The sequence below is a fragment of the Hyposmocoma kahamanoa genome, unplaced genomic scaffold (genome assembly GCF_003589595.1).
Source record: "Hyposmocoma kahamanoa isolate Upper Pololo Valley unplaced genomic scaffold, ASM358959v1 175, whole genome shotgun sequence".
Lineage (NCBI taxonomy): Eukaryota > Metazoa > Arthropoda > Insecta > Lepidoptera > Cosmopterigidae > Hyposmocoma > Hyposmocoma kahamanoa.
Genome location: NW_020653685.1, coordinates 629,389 through 645,797, shown reverse-complemented (window position 1 = coordinate 645,797; position 16,409 = coordinate 629,389). Strand labels below are relative to the sequence as shown.

The 16,409-nt window shown below is 37.6% G+C and overlaps 1 protein-coding gene across 2 annotated transcripts in view; it reads left to right on the top strand.

Annotated features, from left to right (window-relative positions):
- The first annotated feature begins 7,429 nt into the window (after positions 1-7,429).
- Positions 7,430-16,409, top strand: part of LOC113225819 (protein halfway) — a 49,728-nt gene continuing 40,748 nt past the window's right edge. For both annotated transcript variants that reach the window (XM_026458260.1, XM_026458261.1), the window contains exon 1: positions 7,430-7,755. In XM_026458260.1, coding sequence (XP_026314045.1) covers positions 7,726-7,755 — 30 coding nt within the window. In that variant the 5' untranslated portion in view covers positions 7,430-7,725. The remainder of the gene's footprint in view (positions 7,756-16,409) is intronic.

The window sequence follows — 16,409 nt, the reverse complement described above, 5'->3', positions numbered from 1 at the left end:
TTAATAATTTAATTCACTATACTTTTTTCTATTTAACTATAAGAATGAAGCAGGACCGCTCTGAATCTTAGCTGGCTCAAACGTTCCCGTAACTGGCAGCAGCAGAGCGTGGATCGTAGCCTCTTTCTCTAATCCGACGACCCAATTGGTGAGGCATTTTTGTGACTCCTGTTGATGTTTACTTTTTAATTTTTCTCTATGTTATAATTGATTATTTTTTCTTTCTTGAAAATTGTGTGCTAGAACTTGAAAATCGATTGTTATTTGTGAGGACCTGTAATTAGCTTTATGTCGTTATTATTATTACTTAATTTAGTTTTAAGCTGTTGGTCTTCCTAATAAATAAATAAATAAATAAATAAATAAATGAGTTCTTTGGCCTCCGCACCCCAAGTCCCGGCAGTCTCCACTGCAATTGGCACAAAATCGTACATCGGAAGTTTAAATTAAATATAGTAATAATAAGTGTATACAAATGTATATTTACAACGAGTACCCCTAGAATTTCTTGCTCATACTTCTCAAATCTGCCTAACGAATGAGCAGTAGAGTTAATCGGTATGACGATTTCAAGTACTTACCTATGAAATGATATTTATTTGTTATGCAAAGCTGCAAAGGTGTTGTCTTGTATTGAACCTGAGCCAATGAAGGAAGCTTTCGCTCGTGGTTCGTGGTAACTTTTCATCTCACTATAGCGAGGAAAATGGTAGACTTTAAAACATCAGTTCTTTTTTAATTAAAAGAAAAAGTTTATCTTCGGTTGCGTTCTGAATTTGCATCTCATCCATTTTTGTTATTGCTTGTACATAGAATTTTGTGTAATTAAGTGATTATTGAAATTATTTTAGTACTTCGACGAATTAAAATAATTTAATAAACTCAATTAGTCATCATTGTCAATTTAATGTCAACAATAATACTCGTAAGAATAAAATATACCAACGGATTTATATTACGTAAATAAGTATAATGTACGCATTTGTACATTATACTTATTTTTGTATGTATTGTATTAGTTTAAGTTGTAATGAAATGCTTCCCATAATGGTGAAGGGATTTGCCAATCGGCATAAACTACTCGCCGATTATGGCCCAGAGTTCGCCAGACGTATAGGAAAAGAATATTAGTGTAGTGTGGGGAGGCTCCTTTCGTGCACCTCGTGAAGATGAAAGAAGAAGAAAGGATGTCCATTAATAAGAAGAGAAGAGTATCAGCAGGCAAGTTGGCAAGCGCCGACATACCAGGCACAGAATATTTCCTCGTTCGTGATTGTTGTATTTTATTAAACGTATATAATTTTATTTTTTATTTATTTATTTAGTAAAACATACAATTTTATCTTACAAAAAATATATTAAGTCATTAACAAACCAGGTCGTTCCATTAAACATGTACAAGTATTACGAAATATAAATTTGTACAATGGACACCTTTTTTTTATTCTAATGTAAGTGTACATTTGACCTCCATCTCACCTGATGGAAAGTAACGATGAGGTCGACGATGGAGCATGTACACCTAGATAATCTCTATTCACTCTTGCCTTGAAAAGGTCCAAGATATAACGTTCAGAGAATAAATCTGCAGGCAGGGAATTCCACTCCATAGCCGTTCGCCGTATAAACGTGGAAGCGTAACGCTTCGTGCGAATCTTTGGAATATCCACAACATAGGGGTGGAAGCCAAGCCTTCGCCTAGTCCCCCGATGATGGAAAGGGGGAGGCTGAATTAAATCGTGTAATTCCATCGCACACTCTCCGTGTTATATTCTGTAAAATAACTGCTACCCATGGATTCTCGACAAGACTGGATTTCCTCTCCAATGACCCTTGCATTGGCCAAGTATCTATCTACAACTGTGCTGTCATCAGCATACGCAAAGGTACCTGGAATTAAGATATCATTGATATGCAGCAGAAAGAGAGTTGCAGACAGTACGGAACCCTGAGGAACTCTTCGCCATATGTTCGAAAGAGTAGCCTTCTAAGACCACTCGAATGGTCACTCAAGAAATCCGAGATCCAATTGCAAAGGTTCGTGGGAAGCCCATAACATGGAAGCTTGCTTAAAAGGCTTGCGTGCCAGACCCTGTCAAAGGCTTTAGAAATGTCCAAAGACACTGCGAATGCTTCGCCTTGCTTTTCTATAACATCGCTCCATATGTGACAGGCATACACAAGAAGATCCCCGGTAGATTGCCCTCGTCGGAATCCATACTGGCGATCACTGAGGAGGTCATTGTCTGCAAGGTATGACAGGAGACGGTTGTTGAGTACACGTTCCATAGTCTTGCACAGTATAGAAGTCACAAGTCAGTGCGATAGGTTGTTAGTTGACAGGGTCAGCTCTGCTTCCTTTTTTGGTTTTGTTTGGTTTAGGTTGCACGTTTGCAAGCTTCCACGACCTGGGCACTATACCAGTCTCAAGCGAGAGGCGATACAGGCGTGTGAGAACAGAAGACAACTCAGGTAGGACTACCGCTGGAATTCCACCAAGCCCGCTAGCTTTATTCACGTCAAGATTCCGCAGAGTTCTAAGTATCTCTTTTTGGCGTATGCGAACTGGCTACTAAGGCAGTAGCGAACTCTGGAAGCCGCAGGGAACGTACATAACTGGATGGCAGTTGAACGAGGCACTGCGTCGTGTTCAACCAAGCAGCAAGCTCACACTGCCACACGAGGGTACAATCGGTTTGGAGACCGCGGAGACGCCTGAACCTCCCAGGAGATGGCCACCTGGTTCTCCCCTCCGGTCGCCAACCAGCAAGGTGCAGCATTCCGGGATTTTTCGATGGGTGGTGGGGGCAACCTTTCACGGGTGACTTTCCCGATACTTGGGCCCCAACTTCCCCCGGTCGGCCAGCGGTGCACCGTGTTTCGGATCCCGCTAGCCTCCAGAACCGACTGCTCAGTGTGGCAGTACAAGCAGCTACAACTCTGCACACAATGCTGTTGTTCAGACTCGACCTCCTGATGGCAAGTCCCGAACACGAGTCTGAACACGGTGACAACCATTTGGCGACTCGACTACGTCCGGGAGGGTGGTGACTAGCCACGGCCGAAGCGTACCACCAGTGATTGTTGTTCTTTAGCACCACCCAGGGGTCACTTGTTCACTTGTAGGGTGTTGAGGGTAAACCTACAGAAGCGAGCAATATCAACACACACCTAGCAAAAAAGAAAAGAATTGGTGGCACTTGTCAGAAAATAAATAAACAATACATCACAGAAGTTTTAGTTTATTCGTGGGGTCGTCTTGTTGAATCAATCCTTTGTTTTTTTTTAATATAATATAATATAATATAATAATAATAATAATATAATAACGCACACACTCAACATAGCCCCGCACTAGGGAAACCCTGTGTCGCGGGTGCCATGGACACATACATAGACAAACACAAATTACACCCAAACTCACGAGAGAAATAAATGTAGGCCATACAAATATTTCTCCCGGCCCGGGAATCGAACCTAGGACCTCTGCGTGGCAGTCCGGCATGGTAACCGTTCGGCCACGGATGCAGTTGAATCTCCTACTCCTAAAACACAGGTCTTTTGATTCAGGTAAAGCCAAGCTGAGCGTGTGTTTTCCGTGGACTCTAAAGCTGAGCGAGTAGAACAACAAACAATTTGTATATTTTTTCTAAACGTATATGTTTGGATTTTTATTTAGAGTTAACAAACTGATTGCTTCACTTTGAAACTTAAATTACCCGTGTTTATTGTATTGTAATGTGTTTGGTTCAGTTCACAATGAGCTCACTGAATCTTATATTTTACTCTTTTACATATTCTTTACTATTACTCTGCTAAACAATATTCGATTTATAATAATCTATAATCGATTTATATTAATTTATATAATCTAGTAAAAGTAGATCTCCGTGTGAAAGAGTTCATCCAGGGATGTAAGTACTGCCGCCACTTTATCTATTTCTGTCGCCAAGCAGTAATGTAAGCATTACTGCGATCTGGTTTTGAAGGGTAAGGGTGTCTGGTGAAATTACAGGCACATGGAACTTGTAAACTTATGTCTTAAGTGACGGGTGCGGTGGCAGTGCCTTACAGATCTTTGCGATTAAAAGCTCTGAGTGGCACTGTAACTGCTTGGGCAGGCTTGTCGCTTACCACCAGGTGCATTGCTCTTTCGTCCCGTCAATTGGTATTATTTTGAAAAAACACTATCTACTTGTATAATTTTTTTGTTATCGAAATTTTTTGAATTAATTATTACAAATAAATAGTTTACCTTGACGGTCTACTGAGTGACTCAATGAAGGCGTTACTTTAAGACAACACTATTCATAATTCATCAAAAATGAGCAACCCTACTACTAACATCAGATTATCTGTTTACAATACAAAGTGACGGGACTAAAAAGTCGTGCGCCTGGTGGAGCGCGACACGCCTATCCATAATTGTTGTCGTGTCACTCAGAGCTTTAAATCGAAGACATCTCATTGTTTTTAATAACATGTGTAATAAAAATATTTAAAAACTACGCATTTTTATTTAATAAACCAGATGCTATATAAATGACACAAAAAAACAAATTTTTTCTTCATCCTATAAAGTTGTCAAAATAGAGATAGTACCGGTTACCAGGTTCACAGTCGAAATTCGGAATGCAAAAACAATTGCAAGGTTTATTCGAAAACTGAATATAATAAACATTTTAAAAATGAGATCCAACACTATGCAGTAACTTTAAACCAACGGTTATTTAAAAAAAACAATCTTGTATGATTTTTAATGGCATCAAGTGACGGGTTGAACAAGTCATTCGCCTGTAAGCGCCTATTCGTAACAATTGCAATGTTACTCGTAGTTTTAAATCGCAAAGATCTTAGGGGCACTGCCACTGCGTCCGTCACCCTAAGCCATAAGTTGACAAGTCCCATGTGCCTGTAATTTCACCAGCACCCTTACCCTTCAAAACTGGAACGCAGTAATGCTCACATTACAGCTAGGAGGCAGAAATAGGTAAGGTGGCAGTACTTCCACAGACGAACTCTCACAAGAAGCTTTTCTGCTACTGCTTTCTCTCATCTCTAATTAAAAAATAGATTTAGTTTACGGACAAGGAATCGCATTTAGCCGGGTTCGATCCCCGGCCGGGTAGAAAACTTTCAGCAGAGAGATTTGCTTCTGATTTCCATAACACAAGTGCTTTAGCTACTTATTTTGGAATCAGAGCAACGTAAGTGATGTTACTAATAATAATAATAACGCATACACTCATAGCCACGCACTAGGGAAACCCTGTATCGCGGGTGCCATGGACACACATATAGACAACCACAAGTTACTCCCAAACTCACAAGAGAAGTAAACGTAGGCCATACAAATATTTCTCCCGGCTCGGGAATCGAATTCGGGACCCCTGCGTGGCAGACCAGCATGGCAACCGTTCTGCCACGGAGGCAGTTTTGTCGTTTGTTGTCGTCTAATATTTATTTCGGAATTTTAGTTACGTTATAATGTCCTAGCCGCCGAAGACGTCATTATTATGATGCAAGTAAAAAAAATAGCCAGATACACCATGTCTTTGTTTTATAGGTAGAATAAACTAGATTGTTCGATTTCAGTCTCAATTTCTAAACTTTCTGCCACACGGTGACCAACGACTAGTGACCCACATGTGTTAAAAGCACCGGTAGTGATAAGGGCAAGTACCGGGATAAGGCTCATGAAATCGCTTGGCGATAATTATTGCCTGCTATTGGTGTCACATACATTGATTTTTAATGCATTATTGGTTACCATGTCAGCCGTACTCAATTACCATGTAGTGTGTAGGACCACCCCGTTGTTCCGTAGATACATGAACAGCAGAGTATCATAAATTGCCGCTTGCCGATGTAACTGCATCACATTTTAGTAGCAGTAGGAAAAAATTAGCTCTGGGAAGTGCTGCCACCTGACCTACTTCTGCCGCCAAGCCGTAATGTGAGCGTTACTGCGTTCTGGTTTTAAAATGTAAAGATGCTGTTGAAATTACAGACACACGGTTCTTGTCAACTTATGTCTCAAGGTGACAAGTGCGATGGCACTGCCCTCAGAGCGCGGCACAGCAACTGTTATGGACACACTTATATTAAGATTTGTTCGTCCCGTCTCTTGGTATCATAAAAAAAAAATCTCCTATTCTAAATATGACACATATTCAGCAGTGGGCTATGATGGGATGATGTAGCAATAATGTAATTATTGAAACTCAGAGACTACACTAACTCAATTACCAAGCGCCTGAAATAAATTACGAGCAAAAACTTGAATTGTCCAAGAACATTATGTGTATTTATCGTTACAGGCGTTTTTCTTAATATGCTAGTCAATTTACCGTTTCAAAACAAATACCACTTTATTTGGTGCCAAACTTAAACTCATAAGCATCAATAAAGTACCTTTATGGTCCTACATATAGATAAATTGTACGAAATCAGTCGGTCATTTGTATGTATATTATGTATCTACTAAAATTAATTTTGCATTCCACGTACTCAAAAAAGCGTTAATGGCATCTTGCGGAGAGAATCTAAAATAGGTTTTGATTCGATAAGGAATACTGACATGTTAGAAAAAACAAATTAATTTATTTTTAGTAAACGAGTAAGCAGCCGAAACAAGAATAATTCTGAATTCGAATTTAACTGTCTTTCCATCAATTTAGTGATGTTCATACTTTAGGTTCTTAGCCCGAATTTAGAAAATAGATTCTTTTGCATTGTATTTACAAGAAATTGATTTTGTTAATTAATATTATCGCCAATTAACGATATTGTATTTTACTTCGCGTTTTAGATGTAAAAAATATATAATTATTCACTATTATTGCATGTCATAAAATGTCGAGAATAGGGGATACTGACCGTAACAATGCTGAAATAACGTTTTTCTTTTATAACAAATGAAAGTTTAATAATAAAATGAATGATATGTTTATAGTGACATGTTTATACAATTTCTTAGTCAATATGGCTTATCTTGTGAAGATATGCACTGAGTAAATAGATGCAGTACAGCAACGAGATATAACTGTTATTTATAGTATTTGGAAAGCTGGCCAAGCGGGTGGAGAACACAATAAACAACAAAGAAATAATAATAAACATAAAATAAGCTATCAATAAGGGTCAGTTGCAGCGTGTGGCCACCACCACTGGCCGAACCTTATCGTCGTTACACCTCAACACAGCAAATTCTCAAACGGGAATACCGGATACCAACACCAGTTACACAAAAACATATCCATCTCAGTCTTTCCTACATATTTATTCAGAGTCTTGAGTTGATAAAAGTAGTCTATCCCTCTCGCACAACTGCTATGAAGCGCTATCGTTTGCTCCGTAGTTGTATGTGTAGCGTACGCATCAGTGGTGGTAAAACTATTCACTTTTGTGTTTTAGTAGTTTTGCCAAGTTGGAGTCGGGCCGAATTAGACTCGCTACATGTGTTTTGTGCAAGCAATGTCAAAAGTATCGTGAACTCTGACGATTTTTGCGTTCACCCGATTGCTGAGCGTGCACTTATTTATTTACATCCAAGCGAAAAATGGGCCGGTCGCTGGCTGAGCGTGGTGGCGCGCGAATGCTGCATTTTTTAGATTCCAATACACTTGGAAAGTTGTAATCGCGCTGCAATAGGAGTGTGTTTAGTGTTTATTTTTATACAACGCTGTGATTTATTTTTAACAGTGAAATTGTGTGAATGTGAAAATGCATAGATCGTCTCTTTGTCTTACGGATGTGAGTATACAAATTACATCACTATTTATTTTTCATGCCTAATATATATAAATGGTTCTAGAAAAACACATACAAAACAATGTAATTCAACTTCTTTTGGCTTGAAAACTATCTACCTAGGCATTGAAATAGCAATAATGTGATCATATTTCCTCGTAATAAATATCAATCACCTTTTTTTCTCGGAAATTGAGCGCACTTATGTGAAATTATTTCGTAACTAAAGCACTAAACTTGTTTCTAACTTAGATTTAAATAAATAATGTTTTCTAACTCTCGTCTCAAAAGATTTCATATATATCGCTCAATAAATATTTACGCAAATATATAACACGTTATCGGTTTATGTAAAGCGTAGGTTATAAACAACGATTTCTTTATTGCAAAGAATTGGCACACAACCAGCTTTTCCTTGTCTGATAGTAATTTATTGATGATAAATCCAGAACATTTTAAATTTAAATATTTCAGCACATTAGAATTACTATTTGGGTTTATAATCTTTGTCTACAAATCTGTTCCATGGACGAGGTAATTTTACAAAATAGCTATGATGAGGAATTCAGCAATTGAAGAAAATCATTGGGGAAACTAATTGATGACGTCTTTACAAATTAGGAAAACTGTTCCTATTAAAACTTATTTATATTAATTTTATACATGTTTTCATAGCCTTCAATAAAGGAAATGAAAATTTCCTATTTAAGGGTGGAACATTTTGTCGTGTGGATGGTACCCTTTTTTGCTAAGCACCGTTTTATTAAAAATGACCTGATGAAAAGTGACGATGACTTCCACGATGGAGCATATCATGTCCTAATGATCTAAATAATGTCTATTCACTCTCGCCTTGAAAAGGCCCTAATTATACCGTTCAAGGAACGTCATGTGGATCCTTTAGAGCTCCGGTGACCAGATAGCTGTCAGCTTTCTGGTTACCGGACACTCCAACAAAGTAAACGAAAGCTAAGAGCTTCGCTTCTAAACTCCAGGGACCTAGAATTTCCCCTAGTTGAGAATGGCGTAATCTAGTCTCGTTATTTACCGAACATCATGATGTTCTAGTTTTATGATATTCGTATATTTCTTGTAAAAATACTCTCGGCGTCGGACTGGGTCTGGAGCCAATTGGTTAAGAGTGGTAGCCCCGGCATGGAAACAGATACTAGTTCCGGCCCAGTCAGATCAAAGGAATTTTCTTTGTGTTGTTCGATCTTCGTTACAATGATAAAATAGTATTAGAATCTATTTTTTATAACAATAACGATAATTTATATATAATAACCACAACATATATGTCATATTTCTTAGTAACAATTGAAATACATTATGTATCATCAGTCCTTTCTCCCACTGGAGTAGGCAAAGACCCTCACTGCTTTCCCGACAAACTTCTTTTGCATCAGTCTTCTCTTGTAACTAATTTTCTTCGGTTTTTTAACGGTCTTTTTAGGAACATCCCCAAATCTGATCGAGATACGTCGTGATACAATACAATTAAGAATGTGATATAATCAGATATAATAAAACAAAATTATTAACATTATTTTTTTATTCATCATATTTTTTAGGCGTAATTTTTTTAGGCGTTATATTTGTTACATTTTTTGTCGTTGCAAGTTCTATGCCTGCCAGTACATTATAAATATCAAATGATGATCATAACAACATCGATTGTTCACTTTTCTATTATAATTTGTGATAATTCACACAATATTCAGATACTTGGCTTTGCATAGAATTTTGTGACGTATTGGAATATTTACTATATTGGAATGGTAACATTTGCCCAGCCAGTATTCAATATTGAGTAAATTCTTCCATCGTTGTAAACAGGAACATCTTGATTGTAGCTAATGCGGTACTTCCTCTTGTACGAGATCTTAAGAGTGAACTGTTTCTCCGGTGATATTAGTTTCAATTTAACTTGAAGAAAAAAAAGGTACTTTCAGGGTCCAAAATAATCGTCATCATCACTTATAGTCCTCCCTTTGACCCTTTGAGATTAGTTCCTAACTTGTGCTTGATTCTCTTATTATGACTCGTCATATTGGATTTTGTTTTAAATGCCCGATCTCAAATAGAGCAAAAAGTTGCATAGTTGAAAGTATAGGTGTAGGAGCTCTCTTCAGGTCTCTCTTTACGTATTTCACGGTTTAACCGATTTCAAAAAAGGAGGGGTTATCAATTCGACTGTATTTTTTTGAAATTTTGATTTTATTTATGATTCGATTTTGATTTTTTTTTTGTTGGAAAGTATTTTGGTCCCATTTGAATTTGAAGTAAATGTTCCACCTCTAAGGGTATCAAAGTAGGGGATGAAATCGGTTTCGCGCACTTTCCGGTAACCGATTTCAATAAAACTTGGCAAATAGATGTAATTCCACAAACTTTTGAGGTCTTTTTTTTAATAAAAGTGTTTTAATTATTAGTTTAATGTTACGAATCGCTTTTGTGCGAATGTTTCTACATTTTTATACATAATAGATTGCCAAGTCGTCCAGTCCCAGGTCGTCAGTCCCACAAAGCCTAAAAACTAAGCCATTTAACCAGTGCGTTCTACCAGTTGTAGTCTTACGCAGCCGAGACGTGGACATTACAACAGGCCTCATCCACAAATTCAAGGTCGCTCAGCGTGCGAGCTATACTTGGGGTTTCCCTGATGGACCGAATCTCTAACGAGGTCATACGTCAGAGAACTAAAGTGATAGACATAGTTCGCAAAATCAGTAAGCTTAAGTGGCATAGGGCCGAGCATGTCTGCAGGAGTGTTGATTGAAACGTAGCGTGAGACACCCAGCGGCAAGATGGACGGACGATCTGAGCAAGGTGGCCGGTAGTGGCGGCAGAGTTGGCTGCTAAACAAATTTAGGTAAACGGTTATCCTCAGGAAGGTTCAGGCTATAGTCCGTTATGCTAGCCCGTAGTTTCCCAAAGTGGTCCTTACCAGTCCCTAGTGGGTGCTGAAAAGTAAGGCTTTTTTTTTTAATCGGATGGCGTCGATGCTGTCAAGGGCATGCTACCGCATTTGAAAAACAAAAAGTTTAAGTATATAAACTACACTAGGTATCATTACTACGACAAAAATGTCGTTAAAAAATCAAGAACAAAGATCTGCAACAAGCTAATAGAATTATTTTGTTCCGTGGCTTAGTTGACTTAAGCGTCTGCCACGGTTTGCTAGAAGACGTTAGTTTGAATTCTGCTGGATAGAAGAAATTTTGTAGTGTTCGATCTTTGTTTTAATAATTATAACAAACTAGTAGATTTCACACTGCTATTACAATAGTGTTGTAATCAAAATATGTGAAATTTATTATTATATCATTACTGAACGTAAAATTTGATTCTCTACGTGTCAAAAAAATCGTCGTTAGAATATTGTAAGAAATAATCAAAAGATATTTATTTAACTCAAAATGAGACACACTTTATGTCAGCTAGTTCTGGCCAAAATAATCCTTATTCAAAAATATTAAATTTTTTTCTCCATTTTATTTTTAAATATATTTGAGAAATTGTTTAAGTGTCTATAATAAACTATAACATACATGAGTTTCAATTATTTTTTGCGGGAAGTGAGTAATTCGTTTTTCATCGATTCTGAGAAAGTCCACATTTTGAGTTAATAAACTATTGTATTAGCAGTGCGACATATGTATATATTTTTCCTTCGGATTTTTTGGGTTAAGTTAATAAAAAAGTACGTGTTTTAAAATTATTTTTTTTGTTGTGGTGGGCGTTGAAATTGCTTTATCTTGCCTAAGTGGGCGGTGATCCAAACAGTTTGGGGACCTATGGTTTAGGCCAGTGTGGGTTGGGGATTCACACGCATTCCAGAGGTGGTGAACCTTCTTCGACGTGCAGATTTCATCACAATGTTTTCTCTCAGAGGTGACTTTAAATTTGTAATTAAATTTGTATGTAATGTACATTTATGAATATTTAGTGGCAATTTCTCTCGATAATAGTGAAGAAAACATTGTGATTAAACCTGCATCCAAGTCGGTTCACAGCCGTTCCAAAAGGAAGTGAAGTACCTAACCCACATTGACCCGTGCCCAGCAGTGCAACGTATAATTGGCTGATGATGATGATGAAAGCGCTGTGGACTTTACACGTCCCCAACTCGCAATAACTCAACATGGCGGACTATAGTCCATTTGTTTACGTACTTAACTAAATGTAAACAATCTTGAGATGTTTCATTTACCGTCAAATACAAAATACAAGTACTTAGATTGATATGAAATTGCATGCCTATTTTTGTACCTATTGATTTGTAAAGCATATGTTTCAATAAAAAGATGTATCAAGATTGTTTACATTTAGTTAAGTACCTACCTAAACAAATGGACTATAGATCCTAAATACTCTCCATAGAGGGTAGCCTTTTTTATACGTGGGGAAATCCACATACCTTTCTGTTTCGGGGGTAACAGAGAGATTATATCGGACTCCTATCGACTAAAACCCCACCGTAGTAAGTTTAAATGTGCAAGCGCAAGCGTCTTTTATGACGCTTTCTCTTGTTACTGCATAGAGTTATCACCGTATAGAGTGATCTATTTGAATATTTTATTTTATTTTCAAATCAAATCAAATCAAATCAAATCATTTATTTGCATGTCACAGTTACAGTACATTTTTAAATACAATTTAAGGTGTTATGTCATTGTATAGGATTATGTGACGCCCTGTAAGGGCATGGCAAATTACAGAGGGGCATTTATAAATTATACTAACAAATTTTTATCAACAATGTCAATGCATGCATTAAATTCGTTATGACGTTAATACGTACTTAAGCTATCATTCATTTAATATTAAAAAAAAGAAAAATAATAAAAATTAACATTCATAAAGATATCAACATTATCATATTTATGGAATGAAAAGTATTTACAAAATAAAAATAGGTAATAGTCTTAATATTATAAAATAAATGTCAAAGGCAATTTTATTATATTTTATTATAGTTCTGCGAGGTTGTTAGCTATTTTACAAATAATTGTGTATATAGAGAGCATTATATGATAGTAAAGAGCATTTCAAAATGATAAGGAAAATATTTTATCTGTACGTGGGGAACAGTTACTCATAATATGTCTATGTGAGTGTGTTATAAAAATAACGAATGTCTTATTAAGTTTATTATATTCATAATCTTATTATCAGAACGATAACTAAAAATGCTGTCTTCCATTTTATTATATAATTGTACGTAATTTTTCATAAATTTGATGTTTGCAATGCGAATATATTGAGAGGAGTATGCCAAGGCCCATGGATTACAATACAACCCATAGAAAAGGGAGGTCATGGTATTTAAGGCGGGTAAAAATCAAGCCATGTTATGTTTCTCGTGTACGTTCCGTTGCAGGTCGCAGACAAAGTAAATAGTATCTTGAGCGTATTTTAATTGATGATCTGAATGATGATAATGGATGTTGATGGGGAGCGTAGGGCGTTGGTGGCTGGGAGTAATATGCTTGCCCGCAGGTTAGCCTCACATGGCTTTGGAAAAAATATATAGTAAAATTAAGGATATACACTGATTATTATACGGCGTGAAAACACGATTCTTAAACATTTTCACGATAGAAAAAAACAAACTTACTTTGAAATTGTACAAGAAAACCGCTGTATTAAATAGGTACTTTACTTATACCAATGATTTTTCAAATCGCTTTAATTTCGTATTCGTACCGAACGTAGTATCGAATCTTAAGCCTACAGCCAATCTTTTTACTCGAGCAGTCTGTGGTGTAGGCCTACCCCACTAACCCCTCCCCCCTCCGGGTTTACCTCCCGCCGGTTGAGTCGGCGCCGTGGGCTCGGTGCACATTCACCACGACGTCGCCCGGCCGCCCTGGCTTGCGCCAGGAGCCCTGCGCCAACGGGCAGGTCAGTTGTCCTCCAACCCACCCTCCAGAAGAGTGAGGCCGTGCAGTGCAGGCTCCGAAGTCCCTGCCCAGAGCCCGCCGGCCTCACTAGGGGTTCAGGCGAGCAGCGAACTGCCTTCGCCTTCTCCCCGTACGTCTGCGCCTAAGCTCCGCAGCCTTCTTTTGCGACATCCATCTTCGACACGGCGACCTCGAGCCGCGGCCTGGGCTTTTGCGCCCTGCGCGTGCAGTATAATAACGCATTTAGAATACTGATGGGACTGCCACCCTGGTGTAATGCACCGGGTATGTTTGAGGTAGCTCACATGGACAGTTTTCAGGCCATTATGCGCAAAAAGATTGTCTCGCTGTTGAGGTCCTGACAGCATTCTAAAAGGTATAGCAGGAAGATATGATTGTCCTATAGTGAAACATTGGATGGAGCTAGTCAAAGGCGTAGCCCAATTTGTTATTTAATTAAGAAATTAATTTTATTTATACTCTTTTTCTACTAACTTTATTCTTTACTAACACAGTATGGATCTTTTATGGTCCGAAATAGACAATATTATTATTCGCTAGACTAAAAATTTTTCAAATCGCATTAACAATACTGATGATTTTATTAAGTTGTTTATAACTTAACCTGTAACACATACTATGTTTGTGTTGATAAAAAGACTTCTCAAAATGTACAACGTCGTCGAAAATTAAAGACCTACAAGCAGTCGATTGGAAAATTAATTAATTACAATATTATACAAAAAACGACGATTCCATATGCTTCCACTGGTAGGAGCAGGAGGATCAATATGTCATTATGCTCCTACCAATAGTGTTTCTTCTCATCGTAGCGACATAAAGCGCGATACACTGCTATGCTATGCTCGTAAACGATCAAATAATTTATAAAATTTTGCGTGTTTTTCAAACTTTTTGGTTGTCTGTGGTCGTGATTGATGCGTTTGTCAAATAATCTTCATGTTTCATGGAAATGTAGATTGACGGCGAGTTTGACCAATATGTTTGAAGGTACGTTGACATGTTTCTCAATCAAAATTTCAGTTGTTGCCTATCCGATCACTCTTTTAGATTTCATATAGTCATCTGGTTCTGTGGGTAATATTACTTTTAACAAATTATTGTGGGTATATTTTTCTCTTAATTTCGGCCGTTCTCTAGAGCAATGTCTGTTTCTTTTTTCTTAATCCATAGATACTGTCGTTCACTAATTAAAACGCGGCTAAGTGATAAATGGTCAAATATCCGTTTTAAATACAAAAAGATGAGCACAAAATTGTAGTTCGACTTATCGGAATTTACTTTCTAAACTGGGTTATGGTTTTTTACAATATCTCAAAAAAATATTTTGTCACTTACCCGGGCTTTAGTTAGTAGACGGCAGGATAACAGATAAGACTTCATAATACATGCAAGAGTAATGCAACTTTATCCGTATTTTTACTCATTTTACAAATCAAAAAGAGATGATATGGCTCATTGTATTGACTATAGTACGGTACGTGCGAATGTGGAAAGAGATGACCTAGTGTTATTAGTAATAAATAAACCATCAATGGTTTATTTGCTCATTTTCGACATTGTTTGGAGTAAACGTGAAGTTGGAAGCATCAATTTGACAAATTATTCAATCTCTCGCCTAAGTCGCGCTCTGTCGTGCTAGCGGTAATGATAAATATATCTTCGTACTGACTGCTGTGTAATTGTGTGCCCTGTGATTAGGGGAGACTTGTGTTTGGCAGAGGGTTTTTAGGAGAGGGAGGACAGGTTTTGTAGGTGGCAATATTAAGACTGGAATGGAGTTTGTATTACAAAAAAATAGTTATTTTTATTCTGAGAAGAATTGCGCCATTACTCGCATCAGAATTACAAACCTTTTTATCTATCACCGCTACTGTCTGATACTAAATCCTATGTGTTATAAAGTATATGTCAAGGCAGTAGAGCTCGTAGTGAAAAAGTTTGTCCAGGGACGTACTGCCACCTTACTTTCTGCCGCCAAGCAGTAACACGAACATTGCTGCGTTTCCGGCTTTGAAGTATAAGGGTGCTGGTGAAATTACAGGCACATGAGACTGTTTAACTTATGTCTCTGAGTGTCGGGTGCAGTAGCAGAGACCCCAAGATCTTTGCGATTTAAAGCTCAAACAATCATGCGCCTGGAGTTAAGCGACACGCCTGTCCAAATCAGTTGCAGTGCTTTGCTTAGTAAAAATCTGATGGACGCTGTCACTGCGCCTGTTACCCTGTGTCGTAAGTTGATCAGTCCCCTGTGTTCAGTACCTACTTCCCTGGACGAACTCCATCAAACAGAGCTCCCCTGCTATGTGCGTCTGATTGTAATTTCTAATGATAACGGTGCAGCAAAAGATTGTGGCGAAACCGGGATATCAGATGTCGGTTCACAATCTTTCGAAAATATGTGAAGACCTCAAATCGCACCAATGTGCCAGCGTAACGTTAACAATGATATATGGGTTCAAAACAGTTATAATACACAGAGGAGGTGCAATTTTATGAAGAATTAATCACAAATGCCGACTGCGTAAATAAGGAAGCCTTATGTAAATACATATTACATACATACTGGAGTATTAATAGGTATTAATTGTTTTGCTGTATATAGCAAATAATACGCGTTGTATAAATAGTGTAGGCACAAGTTTCAAGTTCGACTATTCTCGTATAGGAAAATCTAATGGAACAATAACAAATTAAATTGCAAGAAATAACAAAACGACTGTGAAC